This window comes from Vanessa atalanta, chromosome 26 (genome assembly GCF_905147765.1).
Source record: "Vanessa atalanta chromosome 26, ilVanAtal1.2, whole genome shotgun sequence".
Taxonomy (NCBI): Eukaryota; Metazoa; Arthropoda; class Insecta; order Lepidoptera; family Nymphalidae; genus Vanessa; species Vanessa atalanta.
In genome coordinates, this window is record NC_061896.1 from 5,234,657 (window position 1) to 5,251,472 (window position 16,816).

General features: G+C 30.5%; 1 protein-coding gene across 5 annotated transcripts in view; it reads left to right on the top strand.

Annotated features, from left to right (window-relative positions):
* LOC125073897 (glycerol kinase) overlaps positions 1-16,816 on the top strand; it is a 35,153-nt gene that overhangs the window by 6,303 nt on the left and 12,034 nt on the right. For 3 of the 5 annotated variants that reach the window (XM_047684984.1, XM_047684979.1, XM_047684982.1), the window contains exon 1: positions 1,175-1,270. The exons of 1 other annotated variant lie outside the window; for it this stretch is intronic. In XM_047684984.1, coding sequence (XP_047540940.1) covers positions 1,228-1,270 — 43 coding nt within the window. In that variant the 5' untranslated portion in view covers positions 1,175-1,227. Of the gene's footprint in view, positions 1-1,174; positions 1,271-1,616; positions 1,775-16,816 lie in introns of those variants that run through there. One more of the 5 variants, XM_047684980.1, reaches the window with a different exon arrangement.

The following is a 16,816-nucleotide window of genomic DNA, read 5'->3' on the forward strand; positions in this document are numbered from 1 at the left end:
TGTTATGAGGAAATACTTCTTATATCGTATTTTTAGAGTTACGTTAAAAACATAGCGTATGCCAAAAAATAGACTGGGCTTTGATTACGTAAATTAATGTCAGCTTGTTAGGTATGCGTATTAGGTATCTTTTTTTGTTATTAATGAATCACGTTTACTCACAGAGTCGGATTTAAAGGTCTGGAGGCCCTGAGGCCACAGCGGAGTGGACGCCCTAAATCAACAGGGGGGTAATAATTATATTATTAATTAATTTGAATACTTTTATTTCTGTCAGTAAGTTGTAACTACGCATAGTTCATTATATTCATTTTTTTAAAAGTGTGAATTTATAAAGAAATGTACTTTGCCATATATGAGGCTTAGAGATCTCGTACTTTGTTGTATCCATGATTAAGTTCTTAGGTCTTTTATCGGTATCGCCATTGGTTCCTTAATTAGTTGGAGAAGTCTTTTTATTTAACTTTGAACTTAGTTAAAGTATGCATTCTGTCAAATTGGCCAACTTATGGTAAGTGGACCTCACCTAATAGACTTAGCTCTGTAAATTATATTGAATATCCTTTACATCATCAATGCGTCAAATTTTTGAACTAAGATGTTATATCACTTGCACTTGTTGCTGCTGATAGAATATACCTACTTAGACGTGCATGCAGAAATTCTGTACCTGGCAAAACAAGTTCATAGTTAAATAGGTCCAGTATCAATTTTAATACTTTTTGGATATATTTTTCATATGATATATTAATTTGCGCGCTTTGGGTGTAAGAACGATTCATATGACGTTATGGCAAAGTGTTATTATAAAGTTCTCTTATGACGTCATGACGTCATATTGACATGTCAAAAATTTCTTTGCTGTTTATGATAATAACGAGAACAATCATTTATTTATGTTATTAATAAAAATGATTATTTTTATTTCTTTTAATTTACTCTATTTCCATTTTTCGATTATCTTTATTATAAGTTATTCTCATAATCATTAATTTTAATGTTTCAAATCAGTCGGGCGTCCCGTGACGGCCATGTTTTTTTATTATATAGGATAACGTCTCAATGAATCATAAATACATCCAAGCTATGTTAATTAGAACTATTTTTATCTTGTTCGCAATGATCATTGTCTCGCCAACTTCCCAATCACAAGACCCAATTCAATAACTAAATTTAGTACATAAAATGTTGTGTGGTTGTACAGGTGTGCTTTAGTTGTGATAAATAATGAGTTTCAAGAGGATTCTACGGAGACAAAAAAGAATATATGGTATTTTTTTTTTTTTCTTAAACCGTAAATCGTGCTACCTATGCCTTATTTAAATATAAAAAATATTTTTTGTTGTCATGTTAAATATGCAATTAAAAGACTCAAAATTAATTTAATAAGCGGTGTATTTAATTGAATAAGGGTACACTTTTTAATCTTTTAATGTATTATATATACATGTATAATTTTTTAGGGTGTTTTATCATATATTGAAAGTATTGCCGATAAAATATTCGGATAACTGTAATTTGGTAATAAAGATACGTAGGCTCAATGTCAATATTTTATGACGTAATGCCTACGTCATGTTGCTGAATGTGAACGGAACGGGTCGCGGGCGTGCCGTGCCGCGCCTCCCCAGTGCAGCTATTTGTTTGCGCGGGAAAGCGCGCGTCCGTACATTAAATCGGTCTGTCCTCTGTTAAACATTTTGTTTATAGGTGTTTTTGTTTATGTATAAAAGAAAAGTGTCGTGAATTTTCCTGTTTTCAACAATGGAAGATGGTATGTTCTTTTTTTAAATTGTGTTAGTGATTGATTGTTTCGACAATATTATTTTTTATACGACGAAACACTTTGATTAAATAAATAGATTTAAAAAAAATGATCGTCTTTTCAATACTGCAAATGTTTATTAAAAATTACAAAAAATCTAAATATAATAAAAAATAAAAATAAGGAAAATTAAACTAAGTACAATATTCGTTAAGTGAAATAATTATATGTACGAAAACTATTTTAGTGAGTAGTTTTGAACTCGTGCGAATATTTTTTTTATCTTTCACTTTATTTGGTAAGTTTAGCTTCTCTTAATATATTAAATCAAATATGATTTTATTTTGTACGTATTTGCGTATAATAATATTACATCTTATAACACATATTAACGCAAATTTATAACAGAAAAATAAAACAACTGGAAAAATAATGATTATTATTAGTATCGTTGAATATAAACTAGCGACCCGCCCGGCATCGCTTAAGTGAAGTTTATTATAAATATAATTCAGCAATCACTCAGCAATAATATAGCTTTCTACGAGTGGTTTTTTTTTTTAAATCATTAGTTCCTGAGATTATATCCCAGTTACAAACAAACAAAATTTAACTTTTTATAATATTTTTATAGCATGGCAATATTTGCATTATAATTTCTAACAAATAAATGTATTAAATATATAAAAATAATAATAAAAGAATATCGGTACTGTACTATCTTCGAGATAAGATTAACAAACAGATTAACGAATAGGTGCTTATTATATTTATTTTAATATAACAGATTGTAAAATAATTATTTAATTATAACTTATCACATATTTAGTAAGTATATAATATGAGTTTTTTTTTTAAATTAATAAAAATGTTATGCACCGAAGGTGTTATTATGAAAATCCTTAAAATGAAATATAAATACTGAATTTGCTTTTGATGAGATCGACAGAAAAGGTAGTATATTGAGGAAACCTGGGGGAAATTCTACTAATTTAGAATGATTTTGATACGTTTCCGATTTAACTTCGAATATTTCCATCAAAAATTAACTTTGGCTTATTCGTAACTGAGAACAATTTCTAATTATTTATTCGATTACAACACGATTCCGATTTTATTTCGTTCTAATTTCAAATTAACCACAATGTGTTAGTAAAATAGGAAAACGACTGAACGGCGACGATTTCGTTTCGATTCGTTTGCGATGAAGTATTTATTTGTTATTAGAACTGGCGCCCATGTATAGCCGAAGGGGGGGTTAAGTTAACAAACCTTAGATGTACATTGTACAGTATTCCATGCAATTTCTTAATAGCTCTGGTTATGCTGCAGACGGATCTTGAGTAATATATGTTCACAATTTATATCCAATTTTATTTTAATTCCAAAGCTTCGAAAACAATATCGCTGTCAATCAAAACGTCATTTTTTAGCGAATCCATAACGAATATCAGAGATTTGACCAATATCTCGGCAATTCAATGTCGAAGTTGTATATTTGTCTTTACTTTTGTGGTTGGAATATTCTATATATTGTTTCTGAAGAGGCAGTGGATGCGTTATATCGTCACGTTCATGCAGCCTCTCCGATCTTCGCCCAAGGTAGCCATCGCAGTGGCTCTAGCTATGGGAATCGGGTAAAAAAAATTTTTATACTCCAGTAGAGCAAGAAGTCTAAGATAGAATCCTTTAAAACGAGTTAAGCTTTGTATTACTTTTAATATTCTATAGTAGGTATTTATTTTTTAAAGACGTGAAATCGAAATGAAAAAAAAAACATACTTAAGTAATCTTACGTGTTCTTTTTTAATGTGAATCCAACACTTGCTCTGAATAAAGATTCCACTGAGATGGATCGGCAGGACACTTAATAGCTTCGTATTTAGTTAGTCTATATTTCTGAAAATAAATGTTATATTAGCAGCCTTCCCTCCCTTTTAGCCTTTGCATTATATTGATTTTATTAGCGATTAAAAATATGAATTATCATTTGGAATAAATATTGACATTTCAAACGTACCGTAATCCGCAGATTATAAACCAAAATGTACATGAAACGCGTGGAACATGATACTGAAGCAAAGGCAAAACAAAATCAACGTCAAAATAAATAAATAAATTGACAGCACTTTTGACGTAATCCATAAATGCGGATCGTTGTAATTTGTCTAGACATGTTATGATAAAAAAATACAAACATAATAATTTCTGAACTTATCTAAACGCCGCATAAAATATAAACAAATAACAATCCCAATGTATATATATTTGTATGTATATATTAATTTCAGATATGACAAAATATACAAAAAGAAGCGTCGTCACAAACAGTCGGGAATTTGTATTCGCTTTTGTTGCTTCAATATAATGTTTCGCGCGTTCCATATGACTTATTTCATAAGCGTTAAACGTATCTTAATCTATAAGTACTTACATTGTGTTCTTGCCTAAACGTTTTTTAACAAAACCCTAGGTTTCATTTTGAGCTAACTTTTGTCTTAAACACGATAAATGATGAAATATTTTAATGAAAGCCAGGTTATTATGTTATATAATTTTGATCAGTAAATTTAATAAGTATTATATACAAGCGGTCATTGAACGATAGTAACCGAGGGCGATGCGGTCACATGAAAGGGAATGCGGGGTACTCGTCGGAAACGTAATAAATAATTGAAGAATTTAATTGGAATATAATAATTAGGTACATGTATACACGTGTTTGTAAGTATAGGGGTCTAATATAAATATACGATGACGTATGTAGAGCCTATTCCAATGGAAGTAGGAAAAACGATAAACAAACCTTAGATTTACGTATTTCATGCGATTTGCTAATAACTCAGCACTTGTGCACTATTAAGAGTTAATCATTAATATATCCTTATTTATAATACAACACTATTGCACTTAATCAGTTATTTCTACTTTAGTTTTATTCCCAAAATTCCGATGACAATTCCGTCGACGTTCAAAGCGCCATGTATTCGCAAAACATTAGTGAATATCATAGACAAATCAAGCTCTCGACCAATGATGTCACATCAATTTGCTGTCAAATTTTGTATTGTATGTATATATTCATACTAGCATCTACGTCGGAATCCGCACGTCAGAGTGACAGGTGCTAGGTCTCGAAGACGTGCAAAATTTCACGATTATCGCTCGAGTAGTTTAGTAAGTGTAACAAACAAACTCATTTGATTTTATAATATTAGTTATGATGTTTCATCATAGTGAAAAGTATTTTTCCGTAATTATCTCTATTATTGCTCTACAAAGCAGTTGGGAGAGTAAAAAGTTATTGGATTTATCTATAGACAAATTAGTGTTAGGTATTGAAATAATATTTCTATTTATGACTCATTTTACATGTATTTACATAATTTTTAATTGCTCATTCTCGTGTTTATGGTTCACAGTTCAAATCCGAGATTGTACAAGTCGGACGACATTTCAATCTACAGCAAGTTATTTTCAGCTCTAAGTACAGATGCTAAAGTGTGTAATGGCTTAATTCTTAAAAGATTGATATTAATTAATTTCCATCTAGTTAATTAATAATTTTCTGTTTGAGACACTACGCGCCTATGTGTGGCGGTTTTAGTATAACATAGTTGGTCATAAGGCTGAACTCTTTCGGGACAGAAACCGATGGCTTATGTTCAATCAAATTATTAAAGAGCGATAAATTGCGTATACATTGCCCACTGTAAGATCCTTAGAAATTGAACTTTGCCAAAACTTGGAAGACATGTTTAAAATAAAAAATGATTAGTGACATTAAAAAAGGCTAACAAGCGCCGAAAATAATATCAAGGGGCAAACCTATATACAACAACTACCTACATTAAGTCGAATTTGTAACCTTTATCTTTTTGTCCAAAAACTTAATTCGAATGCATAAAATGTTTCTTCTTTTCGTAAAAAAAAAGTTGTATCGAATCGGAAACCTCATTTTTGTAAAAACACTTAAGGATAATTAAAAACCCCCTGCTTTATAAAGTTGGCTAAAAATAAACATCCCACGGGGACAGTATTGACGTGGTTACAAAGGTATATTCGTGTTATTTTATAATGCAATATAATTATTTTTATGTCATGTATAAGGCTTTTAAATGTGCCTTAATTCATATGTTATAGTTGTAATATATCAGATTACCCAAAAGTTGTTAATAGGGGTATATATTGACGTTTCTTCTTTTTTTTTAAATTATTGTTGCTTTTATTTGTGGCGAAAGGGCACAGATGATTTCGCCAATATCACGTTCGAAACCGTGATTCTTATTTGCTTACAAGTATTACAATTATGTGATATTGCAATTTTTAATTGATATTGCTTGAACAGTTTAGAAATTTATGTACTGCAGAGCCAACTAGCGGCGAGTTACAACAAATTTGATAGTAAAAAAATATATGCCCATGTTTATACTGATCGGTGAAATTATGTCGAAGGCTGTTAATTTCAAACATAATTACTTAAATTAATTAGATTTTATAATAAAAGGCAGATGGAGCGTGCGGAACATTATAGTGAAGCAACAAAGCGAATACAAGATAAAAAGCGAACACAAATTCCTCGAAGTTGGAAACGATGTGTCTTTATTTAGGGTTCCCTACCTACCTTACTCCCTAAGAGGCACCCTATTACTAAGACTCCGCTATCCGTCAGTATGTCTGTCCGACTGTCAACAGGCTGTTTCTCATAAACCGTGTTAGTTAGACAGTTGAAATGTTTACAGATGTTGTTTTTCTGTTGCCGCTATAACAACAAATACCAAAGAACAGAATAAAATAAATATAAGGGGGCTCCCATATAGCAGCCATTTTTTTGCTTTTATAGATAATGGTACGGAACCCTTCGTGTGCGAGTCCGACTCGCACTTGGCTGTTTTTTTTAATACGACAATATAATTAATAATCAAAGTAAATTCCTTTTGTTTAGTAATCTGTGGATTTGAAAAAATATTTTTTCGTATTTGTCTTTATCGCTAGTAGATTTAATAGTTAATGTTTATTGTTCACTGAAATGCCACTGACGAAAAGATTTACTCGGTCTAATCTTTTCGAGGTCGCCCCAAGAGTTGTGTACACGTGCGAGAGTAAACACAATTATCTTGCGGATATTCCTATACATCTATTTAAGACTTGTTTGTTGTTTATTATCTTAATTTTGTTATTATCATCCGCAAATAACGATCAGACCTCGTCTTAGGTGGCGAAATGGTTGGGAAGTCCTGGGATGTCCCGGAGACTTGCGATTGCTCGCGTGACAAGTTGTGGACTTTATTTTTCTTGAAAGTATTGTAATAGTTGTGTTAATTTGAACAATATAATTGGTTTAATTTTACTATTAAGTTTGAAACAAAATAGAGTTAATTGAATAATAGTTTTCATCTAAAAGATAAAATTTAAAACATTAAAAACACAAAAAAAATGTTGAAATGACTAAATATTTAAACAGTAAAAGATCATCTTTTTGCTAAATTGATTACATCTTTCTCTTCATTTCTTATGTAGAGTTTCGTGAAAGCGCACCTGGGTTAGTATCAACTAATTATATGTTATTTACCTTTAAAAATATACTAAAAGTTTTTTGAAATTACCTATCAAAAAAAAAAATAATGAAAAAATACTCCATATTCATATAAATTACAGGCCAGCCGTTGGGTCAAACAAACAAACTTAGAATTTAAGTTTGGACGATAATTTTTGGAATTTATAATCAAGTATCTCTTTTCTATCGAAATCCCGTCAATTTTAAGGTCCGTTACATTTATAATCTTCATCATTTTGACGAAATGGCTCGTGAACTCCTGAAATGTTTTCGTTGGTATTCACACTTTTTCAAGGCCTTTCATTTCGCTTTGGCAAACATAAGCTGGGCTGAATGAGGAGTTAAGATGATATTCAACGTATGTTTCTGTCTCTTTCATTTGAATATTAACGAAAACATTTTTTTTTAATATTGGTTATTGCCATTCTTCTAAAAAGGATTTCTATACGTTTAAATATAAAGATCTATGTGTATTAATTTGAATTACTATTTCATGTCTGATATCTGATGTGACAGAGAATTCGAAACGGCTGGACTTCTCGTCCGTAAAAGGGAGTTTCAATACTGCCAGCTTCCAGATTCTGGGTTGCTTCTGAAGAATTTAACTACGTTTTATAAGTTAACTAAAGCAACGTCGTAGTCAAAGTTTTTGCTTGCTTTTTAAAGTCTGCACGATATGGAAAATAACAGTAATAAAAATTAACCATAAAGATTAACAATTTTCTTAAGATTATTTTACAATGCAGATAAGCTGGTAATTGTCGTTGTTTGATAAATATTATGACTGTTTTAATACGAGTTGTATATTTTATAAATAAACTTATACAACATGTTATGTTATAAGCGTTAGATATAAAATTATGTTATGAGTTGAGCCGTGAAACAAAAATTAATGGCTTGCTTACACGTATTGACATTTCAGTACAGTCTTGATTAATAAGATTGTGTCTCTTTTTTTATTTACCTCAAGGACAAGGACAGATATGTCTATTTCTATTTCGAATATTTATGGTCTTAATTCATCTCATATGAATCCAACGAAAACAGGTTTTGTGAATAATACCTTATGAAGTTCGTATATGTCTTCCGATGATGCACGTCATGATAGTTTTTATGCAGTTTGAATATGTTTATTGTACAAGTATTAATTAGGCATTCGCCATTTTTAGCAAGACAAGACTTGTAACCTTCCCGATTTCAGACGCATACAACGTCCTCGGGTATTTTTGTCAGCCAGCCTGTCTCTTGTGTACGTTCATAATACATGTGACAGGGTGCTCCCTACGCTATTTTTATTGAACATTTTGTCATGTCATGCAAAGATATAATCGGATTGTCAAATTAGTAGTGATGTAAAAAGTTGAAGAGTTAAATTAAGAGTTTAATTATAATAATAATGATTTTTATTTGAAACTATACAATTTCACTTCAATATTTTTAACTTATTTACAAGTCCAAAACCATTTTACGTTAGATGGGCTAAATTTTGAAAAGTTATGGAAGGTAATGTCGAATGATAAACGGCGTTTAATGACCTTGAAACCATCGAATAAGGTATTAACTTGTATTTATTTGAAGTGTTTTCCTTTAAAAACTAACGCCGGGAAAGTACCGAGGACAAAGTGCTTAGACTGCACGATTCTTTGTTATAGTTATGAATTCAACGTTTATAAGTATATTGTTTGTATTTCAATGTAACACTCTTTTTTTAGTTACAGTAAGCGTGACAATTATATTGTCTTAATTTATGAACTCAATAATGTCTATGACTCGTTTTTTTTTATTAGTAATTACCGTGTAAATATGAATTTAATATAGACTTAAGGATTGTTTTCAAGGCAAGGCTAACTGCGAACAGGGTATTTGATGTCTGTCGCGTGAAACCCAATACGTTTCTGCAATAAGCGACTGAACGAACTTCAATCGATACTTTCGATAAAAAACAGATATACACGTTATTTTTTTGGTTCAATGTGTGAAATGCAAACTGCGTGATAAATTAGACACAGTAGTACATATCAATAGAGAATCTATTTCATAGAAAATATCAGTTAGTCAGCCGCTGTGATATAAAGGTCAGGAGGACATTGATATAAAGTTATACGTCGAATGAAATTACTTTGGAGCCAAAATTAACATTTGTGCGTAACTTGAATAAAATAAACATTCACAGACATACAATTACGTGTACACTTAAAAATAGCGAATCTACTATATATTCTTGATGAATATTAATGTGAAGATTTGCAAAATTTAGTATTCCTAAAAAAGGATCAATCAGTAGTTAAGTTAACCGTAAGATTCATTAAAGATCCCGTTCCATTGAGGTAAGTTCAGATAAATGGGGAAACGCTATGTGGTTTGTGCTGAAATTTGTATACAACCGGTTTCGGTAATGAGGTCAAAGTTCTTGTGACAATTCAATGTAAAGATTACTTGTACCGAATTATTGTCTGATAACAAAAGTAGGTCAACTCATTTCGAAATTTTAAAATCTTATAGCGTTTAATTTGTTTTTATAAAAAGACTAGATCCATACATGTCCTGAATTTGTGCGGTTAAAATTTAGTATAAAGATATTTTTTTTAACTAATAAGATATTTAAAAAATTGAGAAATGCTGGGAAGCTATATATAGGATAATGAAGGATTATAATGTTTATTTACGTGAGAAGTAAAACTGGGTCCACTATAGCTAAAAAACATTTAGGTTACCCCATAACAACAAAAAACTTTCATCACAATTTGTCGAGTCGTATAATATAGGAGAAGAATTACGAACACACACATATCAAATTGATATATGATGTCTGATGTATGTACGTACAACTTTGCATTTAGATAAAAGGTTTAAATAAAAGTTGCATTTTCGAATTCAACGCTTGAAAGTTCAAAAATAGATAAATAATATCCAAAAAAAACTCGTATCAATTTAATGATTTTGGACGAATAATTTATTTTAGTGTGAAAGTAAATCGTTTCTGCTCTTCTGCTGGCACAAGATTACGTTATACAACTATATTTCTTCCGCACATAGTATAATTATAATTGGAAAGCCTTCACATTCTACAAAAAATTGTCTCGATGGAAACACTATCGCTCCATCATCGACCTCATTTTGACATAACAGTCCATATTCGGGTCAAGAGCAACACGAAATAATGCGCGTGATTTATTAAAATATATAGATTTCTCCTCTTTCTTTCTACCTCATATCTTTCTTCTCTTTCATGTAATGAAATGTGTCATAATATGACACCCCTTGAAATTTTCTCTAAATTCTCGTCTTATCCAATTTTCGAATCGTTTCACTTTAAAAATAAGTACTATAACATGCTACCCACCGCAGTTTAGAACAAGTGCAACCATTGGGCGGAAGACGCCACCCATTTTTTGTGCCGTAAAGTACTTATTATTATAGTCACATTTCGTTTATCGTAACGCAAAGGATATTTGTCCAAAATACGTTATAGGCTATTTTGATTGCGTTATCTGGATTTTCACATGTAATTGACTGGTCTAGATTACCCAAATATAATCCAACGCTATCAATATTTTTGTCGAAACCATCTGTTATTCGTATCGTAATCGCTTCGTAAAAGTGTTTAAGGATATGTTGCTAAGTTCTGACGGAACAATCTAGAATACGTAATAAGTCGTCCGTCGTCTTTCTTGTTCGGTTTAATCTTGAGAATTATTGGCATAGTCGGCTTCTGAGGGAAATAGCTTAAATGATCTGACGAAAGACTTGAGCGTTACTGTTTTATTATTTATAGGCTTTAATTTTTTTATTATTGGATTCAGAAAACAAAATTAAACGACCATTGCATGTCCAACAAATGTATTTTTTTTTATATTCTGCTCTATAACGGCAATTAATTGGGTACCTATATATGTACAATTACGTTACGTTTCTGTAAATTAAAATTGATTATAGTTTAGAATCTTTATCTCTTGTTTCTTTTCATTAAACATATTATGAATGATGACGTTTAATACAATGTTCTTGGGTTTGCGGTAAACGATGTTCGTGTAAAACATATAATACCAATCCTATGTCATACAAGGTCATATTTATTAGATGTAGAATCATACGATACGACGTTTAAATAAATCCATTTACCTCAAGTTTTCTTAATTTATATTTATGTTTAACATACAAATACAAACGGCTTTGTCCTTTTTAGGTACTTTTTTTTTGGATCATAAGTCGTGCTTCTGATATTTTAAATTGTTTGTATCCGTGACGTCTTTGGCGTGAAATTTGTCTTGGGATAAAAATTTGGTTTCTTCCCAGCGCATGTGACAATAAAAATACATATTGTAAGATGGACAAAATAACAAACGCTTTCTCATTTACAATATGTATGATACGGAATAAGTTATCTTAATCTAAATATATAATTATATTTTGTTTATCTTCGTCTTTGTGATACAGCCGCTGATCCCGCGCTAATGAATGCTACGCGAATAGTGTGTAGGTAAACGATTTGTTATTACATAATAGTCAACTTGAATATTACGATGTTATGATTGAAATAAATAAAACGATAATATACGGTGTGTTTTATTGATAGCTTTGATGTCGTGGAAAATTTTATTGTTATAATTAATAAATAATAGCTTGGCTCAAGATTAGCTTACTTGGGACGATAGCATATAATTATTGATAAAATAAAACCCTACTTAATATAAAGTCACGATCTTCTATAAAACAATTGATCTTCAATATACTAGCGACCTGTAATGACTTGTATTTTAAGAATAAATAAATAAATATTGGACAACATCACATACATTATTCTGATCCCAATGTAAGTAGCTAAAGCACTTGTGTTATGGATAATCAGAAGTAACGACGGTATCAAAAACACCCAGACCAAATACAACATAGAAAACGAATGAACTTTTTTTACATCGACTTGGTCGGGATCGAACCCGGAACATCGGAGTAGCGTAGCCATGAAAACCGGTGTACACACTACTCAACCACGGAAGTCATCGAATTTGCTATAAAGTAAGTTTGAGCCCCAAGGAAGGACATAGGCTACTTTTTATATCAAAAACGATCGACAAGTGAAAAACAAAAAAAAACAATTAATCTTTAATATACTAGCGACCCATAATGACTTAGTCCGATTGCAAGGTTCTTGTAACTAAGTTCAGAACGACAGAGACACGCTGCGTGGTTAGTGCTGCAACCGGCTTCAATAATGAGGTCATATGTTTGAAATGCACTGTTCGATAGATTTAAGAGTTTATCCTTCAAGTAATCATTGATCGTAACGAACCGTGTGCTTAGCAAGGAAATAATAACTATCTAGAATTATTGCCGCCACTGATGACTGGGCTGGTAAAAATTCAACGGGGATAAAAGCGAGCATTTAAAGCAATTTTTTTTTTTCAAAAATGTTTACATATATTAGACATAGTTATTTATATATGCTGTTGTATTTATATTTATTTATATTATATTGTATATGCAGTATATAATTTATTCGCAATTTAAAATAATAGGCTTGTTTCCACTAATAATAAATCGGATGGCTTTGAGTTTCTAATGATTAACCATGATAATTAGTAAATAAAAAAACAACTTTTCTACAAAAATAATAAAAGATTAATTATATTTTTGGAAAATAAAATCGACAAAATGAGGCATTTAATCACGTGACATTAAACACCAATCAGAGTCGCGTGACGTCACACCTCGCGAAACAAGCGCGGAACGCTACGTTGTTGCTATCAATTATCATTATGGCAGATAAACTGGGGGTACTACTTGGTTCTGGATCTTTCAAACACTCTGCGATTATTGACAAACTTTGTTTTTTCAACATATATCTTCTTGGCATTCGAACTTCGTTGGTATACAACCTGGTTTCATGCGCACTTGTGTCTTTACCCATAATATGATACTCTGTGTAATTAGTCATATCATTTGGCAACTAAAAAAATTAAGAAGAGTTTGAATTATTACATTTTATAAAACGAAAATAATATTTTAACTCAAACAAATCATAAAATCCTATTCTAGTCCTAACACTTTATAGGTTATGTGTGATATATTATATTTGCTAAATTCATTTCTTTTACTATACATTTATAAATAGATATATCAAGTTGTATTTAATACTTACATTGAAATGATCTTCACAGAAATAAATTGTGGAATTAGTTGACAAAATAAGAGCATCTTGCCTCCATGCCATTTTTAACCACTTTATTCGTGTTTATTTATTGTTTGGTACGTATATGAATAATTTTTCTGGCGTTTTTATCGTTGTACTTTCACATTGGGGCACCATACAGTATTTATAATACGAGGAATTCATTATTTATTAAAAAACACAATTGACTGTCATACACAAACACTTCTGTTTCGCGAGGTGTGACGTCATTCAAGACGCCATGAAATCTTGGCCTTTTTCGCGGTCAATTTCAAGTTCATTTCTAAAAACTCAAAATACTAACATAAAAAACCTATTTTTCTTAAAATAGTATATTTTTGGGGTGAAATAGATGCTAAGCTATAGTTTTAAACTAATTTCCAAATTTTGTCAACTAGCCTATTGTCCCTCTTCCCACATTGAAAGCCCAAAGGTTGCCTGGAAGAGATCGCTGCTTTACCGATAAGGCCTGTTTCACCTCATCCAACTTATGTTAATCCAAATGTTAAATTTTGTTTTAAGCATTGGTTTGTAATAAAGAATAAATAATAATCGATCAACAAATAAACTATTCCGTGCGGCCATGCTTTATTATGTTTATTTTATAATAATCCCGTCATGTCAAAATAAAACGTTTTTTTTTATGTATTAAGAGGACTACAAGAGCTAAGTGCCCTTGAGAATCGCACGCACACACTTACAAAATCGACAAAAACGGCAAGCCCGTGTACTAAGGGTTAAGCGAGGTAACGAGATTACGCCCAAATATTCTAATAGATGGCGCCAAACCGAGCGACGTAAGATCAATCATAAATCTCATAAAAAATAGATAGGACAACAGAATTATTTTTATTTCTTTCGATGTTAGTTAACAAATGATTATAAAATAAAACTGATTCAATTAAACTTACAATATTTTTATTTATATTTTGTACACAATAAAATAGACAGTTAGTTTTAACCTTTTTTTTCTATTATTTATATTATTATACCACAATTAGTTCTTATACTAAATATTGAAACATACCAATTTTTAACATTTTATAAAAGTTTAATGATCTATTTATATAATAAAATCGTAAGTGTTCGAAATCTGAAGTGTAGTGACCGTGGGGTAACATATAGCGTAGTATTTGTTCGTTTTATTAATATTGGTTCATAAAGAAAAAATATATATTCAATTTAAAAAAAAAATATCTAAATATTTACTAGAAAAAAATGTTGTCAATTCGATTTGGTTGAATCATTGATGAATGAAAGGTTAATCATAATAGGTTTAATCATAAATCTCATAAAAATAGATAGGATATTAGAATTATTTGTATTGCTTTTGACTGTTATTCGAAAATGATTAAAAAATAAAACTGATTTAATTAAACTTAAAATATTTATATTTAGTACAAAAAAAAAACATTTAGTGTTAATTTTTTTTTAAATTTTTTTATTTATTTTCACTTGTATGTATTAATGTTATTACATATGTCCTGGAATCTTGGAATAAATATTACACCCACTTTCAGCTGAAAGTTGGCACACATATTTAATCTCGATGACAATGCACGATTCATGAATTGCTGCTATATTCAATCCAATATGGCGGACGTTACAAAAAAATTTAAATTTATGAATTACGTACAAATGACACTTCTAAATATTCTAGTTCTCTGGTTCACAACAATTACATTTTTTTTGTTACGACTTTACTTTTTTTTATTATTATTAAAATTAGTTCATACATAACTTTAATTCTTATTATAAACAATCGATAAAATTAAACTCTTACGCAATATAAATAGCTTCCGTGTTATTGTTTTCGACTTTCTTTATTCTGTAAAAAATAAATATATGTTAGTAATTACATTTTTATTAATTATAAAATTATGTATTTAAAAAATATGTATCTTAATATGTCATAGTAGTTATAAAGAAAAAAAAAATGCTTCGAGTTCATGGGGATCGAATGTAGTCACTTGATCCCCATGAAAGTCAATTGATGTTTTTCCTTCCTTTGACCAAATACTCTATCGTAATTATTAAGAATGGCTCGAAAAATCTGATTATATGCGAACTGATTGCACATTTTTCTAATAGATGTTTTCAATATTCATAGTTTATAAAAAAAAATATGTTTACTAATTAAATACTCTTACCTTTTAATATCGTTCATCATATGTATGTTCGGCGCTTGATTTATATAAACGTTTTTTAGTTTTCCTCACGCGTTTCACTTTATTTCCCATATTTACACAATTAAAATTTATAACACTAACTACACTATTTTAACTTAATATATTTATTTACAAGAAAGAATAAAATTTATTATAAGAAAACATGAAACAATGAATTTACTATTAAAATTACAAAAAAATATCTCGTAACGTAATGAATGATGCGGCGAAAAGATCGACACGTCTGTATAGCATCAGGCCTCGGCCGGCATTGTCTGTACACGGCGTTTACGCACACATGCGTACGCATTTTGTTCGAAAATAAGAATATCGGATTTAAAAAAAATCTATTGATTTTACTAAAAAAGTGACACCCAGGTTAAATAGTATATTACTTGTAGAATAATCTGACAAAAAACCAAAATTATGGAACGTATATAAGTATAGTTATTATTGATTAAAAGATCTTTTTAGAGGTAACTTTGTGATTTTTTTCTATCGTACCAAATTAATTACATCATGTTTTCAAAATAACAAATACTTAGCATGTATCCTGAAGATTATCATATATTTTTTTCATTTGGTTTACTGCATTGGATCATATACTTTTTTGCATTATAAAACTTGCATTTAGCTCATGTAGTCCCCTTAAAGTGATATAAACTGTAACAAGTAAATACAACTATAGTTTGAGTAATACTCGAATATTTAAAGTGAACGTCATCATAAACACTTGATCGCCACACGGAATACTAACTATGTATTTTATTCGCTTCTTAAACTCATTTAGCTCTTTTGTTTTTTGGCATTGTGATAATATATATTTTTTATGGCATTGGTTGGCGGATGTGCATATGGGCCACCTGATGCTAAGTGGTCACCACCGTCCATAGACAAAGGCACTGTAAGAAATATTAACCATTTCTTACATCACCTATGTGCCACCAACCTCGGAAGCTAAGATGTTATGTCCCTTGTGCCTATGATTACACTGGCTCACTCACCGCAGAATCGAGCCCGGAACCTCGGAGTAGTGTACCCATGAAAACCGGTGTACACACTACTCGACCACGGAGGTCATCGAATTTGCTATAAAGTAAGTTTGAGCCCCAAGGGAGGACATAGGCTTCTTTTTATATCAAAAACCAACGACAAGT